The sequence below is a fragment of the Anarrhichthys ocellatus genome, unplaced genomic scaffold, assembly GCF_004355925.1.
Source record: "Anarrhichthys ocellatus isolate YVR2014 unplaced genomic scaffold, GSC_Weel_1.0 scaffold16, whole genome shotgun sequence".
Taxonomy (NCBI): domain Eukaryota; kingdom Metazoa; phylum Chordata; class Actinopteri; order Perciformes; family Anarhichadidae; genus Anarrhichthys; species Anarrhichthys ocellatus.
Window position 1 is genome coordinate 5,651,151 of NW_022280046.1, and position 19,256 is coordinate 5,670,406.

Below are 19,256 nucleotides of genomic sequence, written 5' to 3' on the forward strand. Positions count from 1 at the left end.
GTGTGTGTGTGTGTGTGTGTGTGTGTGTGTGTGTGTGTGTGTGTGTGGTGGCAGCACTGTAAGCTGAGAGTGGGAGTACACTGTCACACCACTACTGCATGATGCATGACTCCAAATTATGTGGCAGCGTTTGCTTTTTCCTCGCTGATCATTCGGAGCAGTCAGCCAGCGATGACTCATGGAAATAACAGAGGTGGAATAATGATATCAAGTGAACTCATAAATACATCAAGATCAGTGAATATAAGTCACTGAAGTTCGTTTTTTGACATCAACGAAATGTAGGAGGCAACTTTTTACATCCACCATGGAGGTTCTGTTTTCAGTCCCATATGTTTTTTTATACAGAATGCTTGGTGTGTGTTTTAAAAGTATATTAGCTTTCTCAGTGTTTCCAAATAAATAGACCTTATTATACTCATAACTCCATTTTACTCTTGTATTAGTTTTCTTCTGTCATCGCATTGCACTTAAACAACATATGGGGTCATTAGAAGCACTGCCAAAGGCAACATAGTGCATCAGTAGTTTTGTAATGAACTTAATTAGTACAGCCAGTGGCTTTGATTGCCATATGCCCTGTATTTGCTCTTTTGCCTTGCACGCTGTGTGTTTTAATCTCATTGCATGGCTCCATACCCAGTGTGCTTAAAGGTGGGGTTCAAAGCAGAGCCTTTCACTTGGAACATTTACGATTTGGTGATCTTTATATACAAAAGTCTGTACACTGTAGTATGAAAAATTGCTCCTTTTTTTTGGTTGTTTTCAAGATAGTACCACATTGTGAAATTCTGCAGACTTGCAGCAAAATCGTGACCACAAACATCTTAGCCTTACTATGTGAATTAAATGTAGAGGGAACCACAGCTGTGTTTGTCTGATGTTGCCAGAGGCTGTTTGTAATATAGAATACTGGATCACACCCTCCATCCTGAAGTGACATATGATAAATTGAAGTGATGGATGTCCTTCCATGCTGCCCAGGGGCCACGGTACAGCTCTCTATTCTCCCCTCCTCTCCTCTGCCGATACCAACAACCAAGACAAGAATGTCTATCATGTCAGTCTACTAAATCTGACATGCTGGTCTTTACATTGGGGCCTCTGCAGATGAAACGATAAAGTTTTCAAGTATAGCATCCCTTCTTCTGTTTGGTCATGGTGCTGATGTCGTATCGTTTAAATCAACAGAATTTCATGATGACACTGATCATTTATGTACATTAAGCAATGTCCCTATTATGAAGAGAACTGTGGATACAACTTTATTTTTGATAAGAATCAATGCAAAATCAGATTCAATGGGCTCGATTGTGTTCAGCTTGTACAACCTCTTAAATCGGAGAAGAAAAAAACACCTTGCTGTTCCAGAATATGAAATATGAAATAAAAAATTAAAAAAAAAGATTTGCACAATTTCAACTGAACTCAGCTCGCCTGCCTGAGCAGTCAGCTGAAGAATGAAGGTCTCATCAACAGGAGAGAAAAGTCTTCCCTCCTCACCAGCTGACTCTGGGACTGAAAGCTGATGCAACCGAGTGCATTTCCACTTTATTTTGTGCTCCACACCAGACAGAGTTCCCCAGAGAGAGAGAAGATATCTACTGCTCCTGCAAACAGAAAAGAAAGCCGCGTGTTACCTAATTCTGACCACAGATGACAAACTAGCCAAATAACTTATTTACACAGATCGTTAGAGGATAGGGAAAACTTTAAACCATCCAACATCCTGGAATTCCTTTTTATTTGTGTTTTGGTCATTTTAATTTGTTCAATATTCACTCTCCTTTAAACTCTGTTTTGGTCTCCACCAACGTATGAGGGAAATATCTGACCCTGTATTGGCAACGGCTGTATCTGATTGTTTGCTGTCTGCCGCGTGGTGCGGGACAGGACTGTTTGTTTCTGAGAGCGATGGGACTGAACCAAAAAGTGAAATGCCATAAAGCTAAGCTCAACATGCGCACAGTCACTGCACCCAGCTGCTGCTTGCAAATCAAATAGTACCAGCGTGTGACCTGCTATAAAACTTGTTGATGTGCGGGTTGAACAAACAAGATGCCACTTGTTAATCAGTGAGCATAAGAGGTGTCGGTAGATGTATTTTTGAGCATTGGACAGAGCCAATGTGGAGAGAAAGAGGAAGAGATGCAGAGAAAGACATGACGAGATGTTGGACATGCAGAAAACAAAATGTATGCCGAGCAACACGCTGCAACTTCCGATAACCATTTATCCTGCTGCTCCTCTGACAGCTGAGACAGAGGGTGTGCTACTGTATATGTGTGTGTGTGTGTGTGTGCTCATCTCACATACCCGGGTGCATAATATAGATCTCAGGCCTGCTGATTCAGCCGACCCGAACCTCCCATCACAATTACAGCCAGCGCGTGGCAGCTCTCCGACACTGGCGTCTGCAAAATGTCACTGTGCTTCACACAGCCCATCAGTCCACAGGTCTGTCCCCCGCTCGCAGGCGGCTGTGTGGGAGCGCTCGGAGACATGAATCCCCCCCCGATGGCAAACAAGCATGAACATCAGCCCTGCAGCTAAGTGCACAGTCAGGTCAAAAAAGCATCTAAGGAATACTTTAAATTAAATATAAGACCTGGTGTTGTGCATACCGGCTCACTGTCACACTGTCGCGACTAACTGGGACACTTACTGGGAATAGAACGGCGCCAACGTTAATGTTCTGACTGTAACACCTGTTCTTTTTCTTCTATGACAAGAAGGCATTGAGGATATCCGTACCAGTAAAAACATTTATCCATGCATGAATTTGGTATGGGGGACACACACAAGATGGCCAAATGTATGTGGATCCAAATACTTTATAGTTACATTGAGGAGAAAGTTTTGCATTGTATTTTGTGTGGACACTTTGTTGACCTCTCCCCACTTCACACATGACGTTGCCCCATGCTTAATGGCAAGTTCATAGAGCTCTGGAGACTGCCGTTAGTTCAACGTCAACATTAATTTATTTTACTGTAGTTTTGTTCTGCAATTTTCATACTTAACTATCACCCGCTAAATAAAAAGTGTAGTATTTTACTAAACAAACAAAGTACTTTTGTTGCGTAAAATAAAAACGTAAAGTAAGTAGGAAACCTACGTTGGAAGTTTATTTTGAAAAGACTCTTGGCATGTAACAAGCGGAAAGTGACATGTTGTTACTGACACATTCAAAAGGGATGCTAGTGGGTTACCTAGAGCGTCGTCATTTTAAGCTCAGGAGCACTGACCAAGTGTGGTATTTGACGAGTTGGGAGTGAGAACATGTTGCAAACATTGTTCTAGCAGCAGATTAATGCACACATGTACCAGCTATTAGTCAATAAATCAGCATACATGCTATGGTAAAATAACACGGGTCAATGCTGAGGTGGTGGGTGGCGTGCTCCTGCATGCAGTGGTGGTCATTGGCCAGTACTTACTACCAGCAGTTAACTCTCTGTATGTGCACGTGTGTCAGTCATTTAACCAACCCCCGGCCGTGGCGGCTCATATTAAAAGGCTGAATGGTCACACCTATTTGCCTGTGAGCTATTTATTCAAAGTGGATGTTTCTGAGCTGTAACTCGTGCTGAATTCAACAGTTGTTTCACCGTGATATCGGGGTTGTTGTGTTTGTTTGGTACATAGCTCACAGACTTTTTTAATTGCTTCTTTTTTTTTTTTTTTGAAAAGTAACTTTCTAATGAGGCAAGTTGGCAAGTGTTTTTGTTCAGTTCCAGGTTTGTAAAAAATACATTGTTCGTTACAGCGGTTGATGGGAAATGGGAATGCGAGATAATACATATTCATACACAATCAGCTCAGCTCAAGCTGGTTCATTCAAAACAAAACAAAATGACTTGTTATTTTAAGTTCATTTGCCATTTCTTACAAAGATGACTTCCTAACTGGAATCAAGCATTCGTGGAGTTTATTTGTGGTACTGCTGACTCTTTGCATTTTGGTTTTAGGTTTCACACTTTATTTTACATGAGAAAAAACTATGCTTACGCTTTGCAGATGATATGTTGAAAAATGTATTCTTTATTTATATATATATATGCTATTGGTAGAATGTGTGTGACTGTGATGACTTGCTTCTTCTTACGTCCGTCCTTGTGTGTGTGTTCGTGTGTCCAGACCAATGATGTAGCTGGAAACGCCTGGAACTGGCTCTACTTCATCCCTCTCATCATCATCGGCTCCTTCTTCATGCTCAACCTGGTGCTCGGTGTCCTCTCTGGGTAAGTCAACTCTAAACATTTGTTAACGATAAAATGCTTGAGTTTAATTTCTGTATTAAAAATGTGTAAAAATGTAATACATTAATAAATAGTGCAAGCATCTAAGTAAAAATCAAATTTATAAATTGGCATTGCAAACAGTCTAGAGATTAAAAAGTTCTTACTTAGTTTATAATCAGCATTTTATTTGTATTTTTTTCTTCTCATTCTTCTCTTTACTTTTTATTACCGCAAACATTTCATAACTGTTCTCAGTCGACAGAAAAAAAACGATGCCATTGTGCATTTTTGCAAACTCTGAGATCCGTTGTGTGTCAACGTTTCAGAACAAAAAAAATACGTTTCATATCAGCCTCGTATCACACTTGCAGAAAAGCACAATGCCACATGAATAACGTTGTGAAACAATGGTTACGGTAAGAAAAAAAGATCACGATTTGTGTTGAAATAATAACTAATAATATAATGTAACATCACAACCATAACAACACAACTAGTGAAAATAAACAACAACCGCCCTTAGCAAGTGTAAAGTCAATGTTTACTTTCGGTTTCACATTGGACGTGAACAGCGGTCTCCTGGGTGAATGTCCCGTTTCTTTACTACAACGGAGGAGGAGGTTGCGAGGAAATGCTGAATTAACTGTGAATTGAATAAAATCAGCAGATTGTTCATATCGTATATCTATCTCGGTTTCTCATCATCTCTCCCTGATATCCTCTGGTGTCATGAAAAGGCCTCGCTCTGTGGCTTTAATTGTCCGGGTCCTGTGTGCTGCTGGATCTGACATGTGTCCATCTCATTGTGTCTGTGCTCACAAAGAGCCTCCTTCCACCTGGCGTGACTCACAGCCCCTTGTCTCGACAATCACAAAAAAACAACCCAGTGCTGAGGAAGCTTCCCTGTCATTCTTATGAAAAACTGTATCGGACGATAAGGAGTGGATTTCTATTTTTTTTCTATGTTTGTAATAAATTATTGTGTAAATTATTTCATTTCAGTCATCCCTTTCTGTTTCTTCTCCCATCACTGTTGGTTAGGTGATATTATGATATTTAGTACGTTACAGCATACAGACAAGAGAGTGACATCAGCTAATGCTATGTGTCCACAGAGGTACTTTTGGATGCAAAGTGTCACACAGCTTCTCAGCATTGGCTGCCTGATGGGCTGCCACTATGCACTAGGCACCTGATTGGACGGACACTTTCACTCAAGAGGGCTGTTAAATCGAACCTATAGAGGGGCTTGTTTGGAAACTTTTGCTGTCTTATATTATTAAAATAGTTCACAGACATTTTTTTCTAAAAAACATTTGAGGCCCGAAATTAGCCATGCAGTCGCTGAATCCGTCTTCATTTTCAATCAACAATGGTTAGTTTAAACGTTTTGGGGAGTTTTCAGAAGCGGCGAGTCACGCTTGATGCCCCTGATTTGCATAAAGTAGCCTAGCACTCAGATTTATGCAAATAAGCAACATGACGATTCCGTCTCTCAAAACGCAACACTGCGCTACCAGAATGCATTGCGCGGCTGCTTACATACATAATGAATGGGAAGCGTGGAAATGACGATCCTGTGAACACGTACCATGACACTCGGCACAAAAACAAAGATGTATAATTCCCAAAATGTCGAGCAATGCCTTTAAAGGAATAGTTTACCCCAAAACAATATACATTATAGTACGCACCTCACTCGGCTGTCTATGGTCCCAGGGAAAGCTTCCTATCAAATGGCATTAAGAAGAGCAGAGCACCGGAAAAATGAAAGCATATCAGTGCAAACAGACTTCAACGGTGGCGAAACGAAAGACAACAAATAAGGTTATAGAAGGTCTGAAAGAAGATCTTGTCCATAAGTTTCATAACTACCTGCCAGCTTTACCTCTTCCGTGCCCTCAACAGCTGCCCTGCTTTCTGAACTCCACAGTAAATTATCCTGCAGACGAACGCTTGAACCCTTTATTTCCTTCATTCCCATGAGGCAGTGTCTCACAAATGTGTTGGTTTTGCAATTCACATAATCCTGTTTGTTACTGTGAATGCACATGTGCAGGTTGTCTCCTGGCAGATTACTGACACGAGAGGGGAAAAAAAGATTTTACCTTTAAATCCAAAATGGCAAATGTGATAAAATGTCTATTTGTTCTTTTTGTGTGTAGAAAATATCTGTGTATTTGTTTCAACAGAGAATTTGCCAAAGAAAGAGAGCGTGTGGAGAAGAGGCAGGAGTTCCTGAAGCTCCGGAGGCAGCAGCAGATCGAGAGAGAGCTCACCGGGTACTTGGAGTGGATCTGCAAAGCAGGTCAGACTCGTCTCTGAAACAGTGTGAGAGCTGGCATGCATGTGTTTGTTGTGTTAGAAAAGCATGACAAATTGATAGAAAGTCCCTCTCTCCTTTCTCTCTCTCTCTTTCTCGCTGCAGAGGAGGTGTTGCTGGAGGAGGAGGAGGAGATTGCAGAGGAGAAGTCCCCGCTGGATGGTGCGTGGTACAAGAGGAAACAAAACCTTCCAGGTAAAAAGAAGGCTGAGTATCTGCTTCCTGCTTCACCATAGTCCATCACAGCAGGAGGTACAGTTACTCATTTCAATTTAATAATAGCTTATTTACAGCATTAATGTGCTGTGCGTAAATGATCGGCTATGCATTAGCTAGCCAGTGGGACAGACACACATCACATGCACCCATTACCAATACAAAGCACAGAGAAGCTCGGATTACAACACCTACAGAGGGAGAATGACTCTGCTCAGCTAGACATTACTCCAATATATCTTTACTGAGCAAAGAGTTGTTTGCTGTTATGTTAATGCTCTGAATATACGTACATATTTAATTATTTTAATAGGCAACATTACAGTAAAACAAGTATAACAAGTGTAAGACGGCTTTACATTAATCCCTATTACTGCAAAATGTGCTGGTTGAAGCCATGCCAGCCACCCATCAATCATATAATGAGCACATATGATTATGATTATTTGAGTGGTAATCAAGGTTTCCAGTTCCACTCTATACTCTTTTGCCTTTATTTCAAAGGGAGCACGCTGTTCCTCTGTTCTCAATCTCTCTCTCTCTCTCTCTCTCTCTCTCTCTCTCTCTCTCGCCCATGATGTCAGTCCATTAGACCTGGTGTGAGGGCAAGGGTTAATTAGTGGGATTTACAGCTTTAGTCTGATTGGATTTGTTGAAGAGAATTCACTATACCGAGCTCCCCAACACGAGCACAGACACACACACACACACACACACTTACATATGGAAAGGCATTTGCTAGTGAACAGACACGCACTGGAAACACATCCCTGCTGATGATTCCAGTAAAGTGACAGTACCCAGCTGCCTTATTTCTCAATTAGTTACATATCAGGGATTAAACAGTCTGAGTCCAGAGCCGCAGAAAAACACTCTGAAGTCGTTCGAGCAGAAAATGTGGAGTTGACCGTCAGATGAATGGCAGGTATGAAATAGTGGAGCAAAGTGCCAATCATTGGTGACTGGCTTAGTAGAGGTGATTTTAAAATGATTTGTTTTAAAACGATTTATCCAACGTTTTTATCTCGTTTTTGGAAAAAAGAAATTGAGGAAATTATCCCTCAGGCTGAATATTTAATTTAGAGATAAAAGATGGGTAAACTTAAGCAAGGTGTTTGTTGTTTCAATATATTTTAATATATGCTTTTGAAAAAAATCTCCATCTTATGAAGTCATTCCTGTTGTTTAGTTGAGTGCTTCAAGTTTTATCATCTTAAAATGAAATGGAAAAAATATACAGTATATATTTTAAATAAACCTACAACCCTGAGATTGTTTCACTTGTTTAAAGAAAATCAAGCAGTCAATTCCAGACAGCCCTTCTGAGCTGAGATACAGGGATGTACGGTAGATCTGGAGAATGAGTGAACCACCCCGGTGACACCGAGCTGGTCATGTGACGGTCACGTTCATGTTGCGCTGGCAGTTTTTCATTCCAAGGCTGGCTTCAAGCAGGAAGGTGGAAAATCTCCAAATGAAAAACATGATTGATGCCTGCTATTCATAGATTCCAATTAGCTCACCCCTCCACTTTGCCACACGCACACACACACACACACACACACACACGGACATAAACCATGTGATGGGATGAGGGTTATTCCATTGAAATACAATTTTAAAATGCTTGTTTTTCATGCTATAATTGACGTCTTGACTCTCACATATTTATGTTAAAGAATACAGTTCTGCGTAACAGAACATCGCTATTCCTATATTGCAATCCCTATATTACATTTTAAGACTGATAGATGGGTATTCTTCCCTCCCTCTCTGCGCTGTTCTCTTAACAGTCCTGAAACGAGGCAAAGTCAAGAAAGGTAAAAACGACCTGATCGGCGCTGAGGAGGGTGAGGATCCTTTTGCAGACATCTCCTCCGTTCGTAAGTCTTTTTATCCACGGCCACCAGCACCTCATCTCTGACCTTCACATACTGTCTGTTCACAGAGTTGACCTTTACAATAAAAGCACCATAAAGACCCGTCTCCTCTAATGAACAAAACCATGTCCACTGACTCTCTGGTCTCCATTTATCAGATTAGTATGTCATGTCACCTCTATAGTATAGAAGAAGTTGTTAGAAATCTCACACAAACTTAAAAATGTGTATTACAGAAGCAGATTCAGCTTTATCTGGATCTGCTGTAGAAGCATATCCCCTCGAGGGAGAAGAAGTATAATTAACTTTTCTAATTAGACTGTTACATTAAAATAGCAAGGGAATCACCTGCAGCTTATTAGAATGAGACCATAGAAATATAATAGGAAAAACGGACATCTCACAGTTTTCTGTGGTCATTTGACAAGTATAAAAGAAAATAGTGAACGTTGTTACTTGTTATGGTTACAACATACGTAAGTTGGGCCTTAAAGTGTTGTCGCAGCTAGCTGTAAAGAGAGCATACGCAGCTCCGGAGATGGATGGCTATCTAGGTAGCTTGATAGCTTGTAGCATTAAAGCATGGCGGAATTTACAAGTTAGCTAATTAGCCTGCTGCCAGCTAGTTAGCTAACAAGCTTGCTAATTCCACCGTGCTTAATTCGCATCTTGAGATAGCAATGTGCTTTCCTACGCTGTGACAAGAGTGTGTGGATGAAGCATTCAGTTATTTGATGAGACGGATTTTCTCTGGCTCTCTACGCTTCGTAACGTTACTACTCCACTGCTTGTTTTAGTAGTTACGCCAAAACCTCAGTGTGTCGGCGACTTGCAAGTGTCGATTTAGTTTATATGGACGTTAACTCGCTACAATGGTCGCAATGGTATAACTTAAAAATGTCCGCCGCTCTGACTCTCCTGCTACATTGGTTTGCATGGGAATGTCTGTTCTACTTCTATTTCTATGAACAAGACATTCTTAATAGGAATGGATTTCATGGTTCCACACAAACACAACATGTAATTGCTTTTCTGTTGTTTGGAAATGAGCACAAGCATGGTAATTGAAACCATTTTGTTGCCTTCGCTACTTTTTTTTCTATCTCATCTCATGTCTGTTTTCCGTAAAATTAAGTGCCAAGGGAATAGATGCACTGCACAGTTAAATTTCATCTCCCATTTCACACATGATGCCTGCAGTCCCGGGGCACAAAGGTATTGGGTGCATATTTTTTAATGAGCGGCTGCAAGAAAAAATGTGATTTTGTGCTTTTCTTTCTGTCCCTTGGGTAGCTGTTGCTACTTTTATCAGTTTAAGTTTTGGTTGTTTACATCCGCTTCAAGTCTTTATGCTAAGCTAAGCTAACCGTCTCATCACATTTATGGTACAGACATGAGCGGGGTATCCAACTTCTTGTAAGAGCAGCTGAACATCTTGTTTTTAGTGGGATTACTTCTCATCTTGCTGCATTGATGGACAAGTGTACATGCCGGTGTGGGCAGTACACCATGACATCACTGGTGGGTGTGGTATAAGGCCCAACACACTAGGATCTTTCAACCACAAAGGGCAGTGAAACACTGCTTTTAAACCTGGTGTTAAATTCAAATATATACAGATATACAGTATATATAGAAAAGTGAAAACTGAAGCATGGACAAAAATTAAACCTCACGTTTCCTCTCTCACCTCTTCATCATTATTTTCAGCTCCCCCTGGCTCTCCGTTTGGTCGGGCCAGCATGAAGAGCGGCGGTAAGATGGACAGCTCCTCCTACTTCCGGCGTAAGGAGAAAAGGACCCGCTTCTTCATCCGCCGCATGGTGAAAGCTCAGAGCTTCTACTGGATCGTTCTGTGTCTGGTGGGCCTCAACACTCTGTGTGTGGCCATAGTCCACTATGACCAGCCCGATTGGCTCACAACGGCCCTCTGTAGGTCATACATAGAAATACGCACTCGTACCAATTCACGCTTATTGATGTCGATTGCCTATAAAACCGGTTTCTCTTTGTGTTGTTACCTTGTCCATCTTGAAAACAGACACAGCCGAGATTGTCTTCCTGGGTTTGTTTCTGACTGAGATGTCCTTGAAGATGTACGGCCTCGGAGCGAGGAATTATTTCCACTCCTCCTTTAACTGCTTTGACTTTGGGGTAAGTTAACTGTGGACTTTGTAGATATTTAACTTTAACTGGCAGTGGTCGTTCTGTTTGGATGCTTATTGCAACAGGTGATCGTGTATCCTCTGCTCTCCTCTCTAGGTGATTGTGGGAAGTATTTTTGAGGTGATCTGGGACATGATTAAACCAGGGGCATCGTTTGGAATCAGTGTGCTGAGAGCTCTGCGACTGCTCAGGATATTCAAAGTCACCAAGTGAGTTCAATTCTCAACACACGTGAAACTACGGACAATGAGCTGAACATGTCTAAAATCAATGTGTAAAATTGGTGGAGTGTGGCTTTAATTACCTAACAGCACATGCTCACAGTGTAAAACCAAATTGAATGCTTTTAGTTCAGCAGACACAGTTCTGAATGAACAAACACATCTACGACTACATCACCAACATCGCAACGTATTCTTTTAAGCGCTGTGTATGAATGCTTCTCTTAAAACCCCTCAATTTTGAAGATTATTTTTTTTCTCATGGCTCAAATCTTAATGCTTTTCTCTTCGAACTGAAAATCCTGTTAGAGTTTGATGGCAATCCTTTTATTTCATTCAATTAACTTTAATCCTGTGATTCACTGTAACTGGCAGCTATGGACACATTGGTTTGTTCTATGCCACCTACAGCTCATATTGTCATTTGTTCCTCTCCTTCCTCCTCTGTTTTGGTTGTTTCTGTCTTTGTCTGAATCTGTTTGTTCTTTCAAAACAAAAACTAAAAAGGGATTTCTCTCTCTGTGTCTTTCTGTCAGATATTGGAACTCGTTGAGGAACCTCGTGGTGTCCCTCCTCAATTCCATGAAGTCCATCATCAGCTTGCTCTTCCTCCTCTTCCTCTTCATCGTGGTCTTTGCTCTGCTGGGCATGCAGCTCTTCGGAGGACAGTGAGTAATCTCTCTCTGACCTCTCTTTCCTCCTCCTTTTATCCCCCCTATTGAACACAGACACACACACACATCCTCTCCTCTTCTCCTCTTTCCTCTCTTCACCTGACCCTCCTTCCGGTGTGTGATCCCCGGCCCCGGCGTGGCTATGTTGACAGACGGGAGGACACAGCAGGTAGCTGGCAGAGCAGCAGCACCGACTGTGGCCCTTTGATATCACTCTCAGCAGGAGCTCCATGTCTTCTAATGGCAGGAACACCTCATGACTCTGGGCTGGGTGCAGTTAATCAAAGGCCTGGCATCTTACCCTGTCTTTCTCAACTAATACACACACACACACACACTTCCTATCTCCTCGCAACAACAGTTTTTATACATCTATGGAGTTCTTTAATTTACAGCCTATTGGTATATCTAAGCCCTGTGAAACCTGAGCCTCTGCAGTGCTGTTTTAAGTTCACAAGGAAAGGAATCCTTAATATACATATAAAAAGCATGGTCAGCATTGGCTGATTTTTATTCCCCACTATGACTCAAAAACAGTGGATCCTACACTTCCCATGGTGCAGCTTGATAGAGACTTGCAGTAGACCATCACTGCTTTCTAAATCGCTTACTTTCTTTTTACTTTTAGTACATACTGCAGCCGCCCTTACAAAGTACGAACTGTTGCATTCAAGTGGGAGAAACTACTTAATTATAACATTGCTCCTTGAACTTTGACCCTCTTGCTCATATATCCGCTGTGCAGAGGACTGAGGGTCAGAATAGCCAGAAAAGCTTGCTGGCTTGCGTACTACAAAATGCGGTAAATCTGGCAAATAAAAGGAAATATCTGAGATCAACATGAGATTAAAGGATTCTTAATATTTTCTAAGGAAGGTTTGTCTGCCAGTGATTGGCTTTGATATTTATTCATGACAATACAAAAACACATTTTGTCTGGTTTTGCCGTGTTGTTTTTGTGGACGCTGGGCACCCATGCTTAGTGAAAGTTAGAATTCTGCTCCGAACACAATAATCAAAACAACATGTTGACTTTTACCTTCACATGATGTGATTCACACGAGACATTTTGAGGTGATGTGTTTCTACACACGAAGCTGTTCAAAGGTCAGAATCAGCACTTGAATCGATGAGCCACTTATATAACAGAATAAGCTTTGCACTCGGGTGGTTTAAGTGTGCAGTCACCAGTGTGTGTTGTTACATGTTGTCACCGCTGTGACAGGTAGTGTACCCTCTCAGATGAAACGCCACATTCACATGAAGTCATGTCTCACAAACGTCACATCACAATACTTGGGTGTCTGTGAAGCAGCAGGCTGTTGCCATGGTGCAGAGCCTTACATGCGTCTGCTCCACCATTAGCATGGCGTTATTCTCCGGTGATGGACAAGTGTGAGATGAGTCTGACGTCCACACGGTGCTTCCAGCAAGCCGAACGCATCAGACCGAGAGTCTACATTTTCACCTTAAAGTCTAAAAATGCACACAGGGTGTCAAATGATTTCATTTTCTTGAGTCAAGAATCTTGAGTTCTATTCTTGTGGTTGCTGATAATGTCAGTTTTTGTTTCAGAACATTTAATTGTATCAAAACTAAATAACACACAGGCAGATAATGTAATGAAAAGTAGGCCTTTAACTCTAAATAGAAGATGAATTAGCTCGTTAAAGATGAGAAGAGATGCTTTCTAATATTCCGACTTTATTTTTGGCACAGAGATTATGTTCCTGCTCTCAGAGCACCAAGCGTAATCTCCTGGTAAAATTGTGAGAATTGAAAGATAAACAGCTTGAGGCAGGGGACCATCTCCCTGCTGAGCCTCACAGGACATCACCGACTGTTTGGAGAGAAAAAAAGTGATAAGCTCAAAGGAAGCATTGAGGATTTACTGTAATAGAGTAATGATTTATTTTCCCTGGTTGCTGCTTTGTAGCTTTCAGTTTTAAAAGTGCAGACCGTCTTTGTTGATTAACTCTGACTTTGTCGGAAACAGTAGAGATGGCATTTTATATTTTCAGCTCAGTCCTTAGTGTGCAGGCTCAGTGCAACCTCTTGGTTGGACTGTGACTATCACTTCAAACTAAAAAAGGTTTTGCTCTGAATGCCAAGTAGTTTACCTACCTCATGACATTTTAAAAACTTAGCATTTAATCAGAAGGTGTAGCAAGATTAATCTGAAATTAAAATAATCAGTCCGTCCAGGAATGTGTAATCTTGCAATGATATAAAGCTAATCCAACCAATTCCCATCATTTTCCTGACTCTTTCAATTGTTTAAATTATTCCATCACAATTGGTCAAACTGTTAGGATGTCAATCACTTCAAATCTCTCATACAAATGATGAAATTCAGAACCAAAGTCAACTAAAAACAGGTCTCAATCTCCACAAACAAATGTCTAACGTGTCTTCTAAGGCAGCGCTTGTCCCCAGGCTATGTATCACACGTGCCAAGTTTCTTAAAATGTATAATTTTTAAAGTTATCATTTAACCAACCAGTTATTCCTAAAACTGATCACATGGTTTATGGAGCTTGTTGGCAACACGTTATGGTAGGAAGCGCTATTGTTGCCTAATAAATACAGATTAAAAAAGCCACGTTGCCTGTGTAGTTAGCTTCCTGGCTAGCTAATTTCACAGGTATATGATATGACGAATAGATATTGTATGAATTTCAGATTCTTACAATATTGAAAAATATTACCAGTGTATTGAAAATAACGCAAACATATTTAGGGCAATTTTGGGTCGTAATACCAACAATAACTGTATACAGGGTGTTGCCTCTTTGTATTCAGACCTTCCTTATATAGTAAAAGCCAGTTTTATTTCTTGACTTCTCTGAAAGCAGAAGGGTGTCACGTGTGTCATGTCACAGTCCCAATGCTCAGCAGTATGCCGGTTATTTTTATATCAATATCATACAGCCGTTATCTCCAAACCACTTGCACACGCCTGTGTGTTCTCACCCACACACTGTCAACCTGCTGCTATCGTTTGAGGGATTGGATATGGAAAGGGCTAGGGCACGAGCTGGAGGGGAGTTTGGCCTCACATGATGCTTGTTTTTCAGGATTGATTTAATGAAGTCCCGGTGGATGTCGTGCGGAAGCCGAGCAGCACGCTCCCAATCCCTATTATCAGAGTAAACAGAGGTCGGCGCACACAGGCGCAGCAGCAAACCACCGTCGCTCCCCGCACCGGGCCCGCTAATCCTCAAGGAAGGAGGAGAGGATGGAGGGAGGGGGGAGGAAATTGGTAGAGAGCAGGAAAGGAAGGGGAGAGGTAGAGGCTTATGTGAAATGGAGAAAGTGATGAAGAGATGAGCAATGGCTTACAGTAGAAAGGGTCCGGGTGATGGACGAAGCAGTAATAGGACAGAGAGAGACAAATGTAAGAAGAGAAGTATGGGGAGAGAGAATATGATGACACACAAAGGGAGAAAATGGCTGATTGGATTAAAAGCCCCTCCCCCTTCTCCTTCTCTTCCCACACACCCTCATCTCCCTCATGCATGTACAGTACACATTAGAGCCAGGCCGATATACACAGTGGTTGATATTATTGGACTTCCACTGGTTCATCACATGGCTTAAAGTATGTGGATACATACAAAACCATGGCCTTTTGATGAGGCCCAGGCTCAGTGTCAGTTCATCCTCAAAGGTGTTGGATAGGGTTGAGGTGAGGACTCCGAGTCAAACTGGGAAAACCAGTCCTTTATGGACCCATCTTTGTGCGCGGGAGCATTGTCATGTTGAAACGAGAAACAACTCTACACAAGCTCTTGCCACAAAGTTGGAAACACAGTGTTGTGTAAAACATCATTGTATGTTGAAGCATTGAGTTTTCATGAACTGGAACTAAGAGGCCTAAACCATGAAAATCAGACCTACACCAAAGGTACACATTAATGTGTGTGGCCATATACTGTTTTGCATACTGGTGTCGGCACAAATGGAAAAAAAAAACAGTTGCAGAGAAGCACTAAATGTTTTATTGGCTGTTGATTTGCCTTAAAATGTTCTTGAGTAAACTTTATTATAACACTATTTCATTTGTGTGGTTATTGTCATTCAAATCAGTTTCCTGTTATTTATTTTTACTCTAACATTAATCTTTGATGATAACATTTATTGTTTATTGTCATTCAGCTGTGAAATATCTCTCTTCAGACTTACTTTCATCACTACATGTTTTTGTTATGACTCTAAATATTAGTCATTCTCAAAAATCAATATAAGTATCCGCCTCCAAAATCCAGGATCATTCGGGATCAAGTACACATGCATACAGTACACGCACGCACACACACACACACACACACACACAAATGTACGTACACATATCACAGGATCTGCTCTGAGAAGGAGAAACCTGCTGTCATTTGTGCAGACGGTCGTTGTGGTAACAATGTGCTCCACTTCCCCTCCTAATTCTTTACAGGCCCTTCTGCTTCCTCCGTGTGTTTTTCTCCCATCTTGCTCCTCCGCTTTATTCGACGCATCTCGTGATTTGAATTATATGGTTGTTCATAGTTTGAGACATGTCATGCATTCCATACAGCAGAGGTAACAATGACATTTCAACTAAAAATGTCAACATTTGATCCCATATGAAGGTCATGGACGTTACTTGATAAGCACTGGCATGAATATTCCTTAATTGTGGTGTGTTGTGTCAACTGTATTGTCTGTCAAGCTGTGTTATTTAAAACTACTCTCATACACCTAAATATTAAAAGATATTCAAGAAGGAATGAAATGATCATGTTTGACATAGTCGAACACTAAAGCATGTAAACAGCACTCCTGTCTGTCCTTGTCCCTTCAGAGGGATTCAGTGGGCTCTATTGTCCAGCAAAGGTGCATGTACCGTCGTATTCTTTATTTCTATGCCTGTTTGGCATTTGCACTACAAAGTTTCCTCTATTGTGAAATAGCTGAAGCACAAAAGCTCACAGAACAGTGTTTTAATCAACCTTCTTCGGTAACTTTGGATTAGAGAATGCAAGATGTCATGGCACTGTGATGTGACTGGATTTAAGTGATGCTGGGCTCTATCGTCAAGAACAGACTTACACCTTGACTTAACGAAAAGTTCTGTTTTTCATTGTCTGCAAAAAAGTATTTATATGAGTCGGCAAGATGGTGTGGGTATAATTTCAAGTCCTAATGACAGGATAGTGAAAGACACAGGTGGATGCAGAGATACCATGTACTCTGCCTTATCTGCATTTAAAACAAGTGTTGTCTTAGTGGCATTCAACAAAATAATATCACCAGCACAAAAAATGGCTTTAATGTACTGATTAGGAGGAATAATGTTATATATTGCATAATGTAATAGCGGTGAGCCGAAGGGGACCCCTGTGGTAGTCCATTACTGATGGCCAGATGGTTTGATTTAACATCAGCCACAATGAGTTCTCCTTCTTCTCCTCTTCTCATTCCTGCATAATTTGCCTAAAACGCCTATCAACTGCGTACCCAAAGTAAACTGACAGCTCTTATTGAACCATTGGGAGTACATGTATGGTTTTAGTCTTTGTTGAACGGCAACACTCTGAAGTTTCTTCACAATCAGTCAGAATCACCGTATGTGCTACTAGCATTGAGCTAATGCGTTTTCAGCACAGTGAAAGAGAAGCATTTTACTTCCGCCTAGATTTGTTTTGGCCAACAGATGGCAGCAGCTATCTATGGCTGGGACTTACAGGCTTGAAAAAGACTCTCATTCCACAGCTAACAGTCATGTCGCCTAGTATAAGTTTAAAATTTGATTACAATACGACAGAAAATTAATATTTCACACGTGGTTTACTGAGAGTGCGCTGCGTAAAAGCGCATTTGGAGGCCCGCGTTACCACGTCAAAAATGCATATACTACGTGTTTGAAATTCGAACTACAGTTTATTTATGTTGATGTATGGGCAATTATATCATATTTAACCATTATCAACTTTCACAGATTCTTGAAGATTCTCATGAACCAGACTTTAGTCTTCACACTCTGTCCCAGGAACTTGACTCATGGTTTCCAGTTCAGGTTAGAAAACTTTCCCAGCATTCAATCTGCTAAATCTGCATATCCCTGGCTTCGTAATTTCATTGGCTATATGGAGCCTGAGTTTGAACTGGATCTGTTGCGATTGGCTCGATCTATACCCAAAGAAGTGAGGCGGGCATTGTCTTTCAAAGCGGACTCTCGTTGGCTGTTCCAGACTGTGGCCGGGCTATAGAAGGTCCTATTGTGTCAGATGAGGTGTCAATCTAACCGGCGGAATGTAGGCTCCATTTTGTGATGAAAATCTCCATCATGCCATCATGCCATCATGATCAGTCACAGCGGACACGGAGAAACTCAAATACCCAGACCTACCACATTCCTAGTATCATGAATAGAGTGCTTTAAAAAGACCTTTCCTGGTGAGCAGAAACCTTCTACAGGTGAGGAACTTAAAAGAAGAGCAACTTCATCAATCTGGGCATCACTCCAGACTCTATATTTGGTTGATATTAGATGATTAACCCCTTTGGTCTGTTCCTAATTTTTGCACCATGTGACATGTGTCACATGGTGCAGCCCTGAGTTACAGAGGCAGTGGGTTTTGGACTTGAAAGTTGGAGCTGTGGCTCCCTGGTGACTGGTGTTTCCTGCGGCTGCATGTCTCTTCACCTCCCCTTCTGTCTCATCCATTATCAGTACGAGACATCTCCCTTCATCTTTGAATACACTAGTCTCTCCCTGAATCTGAACAATAACATACTCCTATGTTTGTGTTGCACTTCTGTCTTTGTGAGGGCTGATGTGAGTTTCAGACATTTTTTGAAGTTGAGGACATTTTGTCTGGTTCTCATTTCATTCATTCAATACCTTTAGGGTTTTATGGTTAAGACTTGGGTTTAGGGGAAAACGTAGCATTCGGTTGAGGTTTTGGTGGTTAAAGAATAACTACTATTATTTTTGTGTTGTTTTTTTTTGTCATAATTTCTATCAGTTATTGATAAAAAGTTATCTGCTGAGTTCTGGGAACAACAAGTCTTATATTCACCAGCAGTTAGATGATGGGACAGGTTGTACAACACAACACAACAGTTTAGCCAGATTATATAAACCTCTGGGGACCTTGTGGATCGACAATAAAAGTGTCACAGACAAGGAGATAAAGAAGAAATAAGAAATGGTGCAGCTTCCACTCACAATGTGACTGTGTTTGTTTTTGTGCCGTGTCATGCTTCTCATCTTCTCATGAGCAGAAGCAGGATGCTTGGACAGCAACAGGCTCCTAACGTTATTAATCCAAGTGGTTTCTATTTTTTATTTAAAAATGAAAGAATGCAGCCTCTGCTGAACTGCAGGCAGATGCCATTGAGATCTGACTGTTGCTACAGTTTGATTATTTTTAGTTTTGTAATGATGTTCTGATTCTGATTCTTTTAGGTTTAACTTTGAAAAGGAGACGCCAACAACAAACTTTGATACCTTCCCAGCAGCCATCCTCACTGTGTTCCAGGTAAGACCTCCT

General features: G+C 41.2%; 1 protein-coding gene across 25 annotated transcripts in view; it reads left to right on the forward strand.

The window, feature by feature from the left end:
• The window catches only part of LOC116388026 (voltage-dependent N-type calcium channel subunit alpha-1B-like), a 142,886-nt gene that overhangs the window by 63,057 nt on the left and 60,573 nt on the right, over nucleotides 1-19,256 (forward strand). For all 25 annotated transcript variants that reach the window (XM_031855588.1, XM_031855585.1, XM_031855584.1 and 22 more), the window contains 9 exons: nucleotides 4,141-4,244; nucleotides 6,437-6,552; nucleotides 6,673-6,762; nucleotides 8,577-8,666; nucleotides 10,374-10,595; nucleotides 10,705-10,817; nucleotides 10,926-11,038; nucleotides 11,587-11,718; nucleotides 19,172-19,244. In XM_031855588.1, the coding sequence (XP_031711448.1) occupies nucleotides 4,141-4,244; nucleotides 6,437-6,552; nucleotides 6,673-6,762; nucleotides 8,577-8,666; nucleotides 10,374-10,595; nucleotides 10,705-10,817; nucleotides 10,926-11,038; nucleotides 11,587-11,718; nucleotides 19,172-19,244 (1,053 nt within the window). The remainder of the gene's footprint in view (nucleotides 1-4,140; nucleotides 4,245-6,436; nucleotides 6,553-6,672; nucleotides 6,763-8,576; nucleotides 8,667-10,373; nucleotides 10,596-10,704; nucleotides 10,818-10,925; nucleotides 11,039-11,586; nucleotides 11,719-19,171; nucleotides 19,245-19,256) is intronic.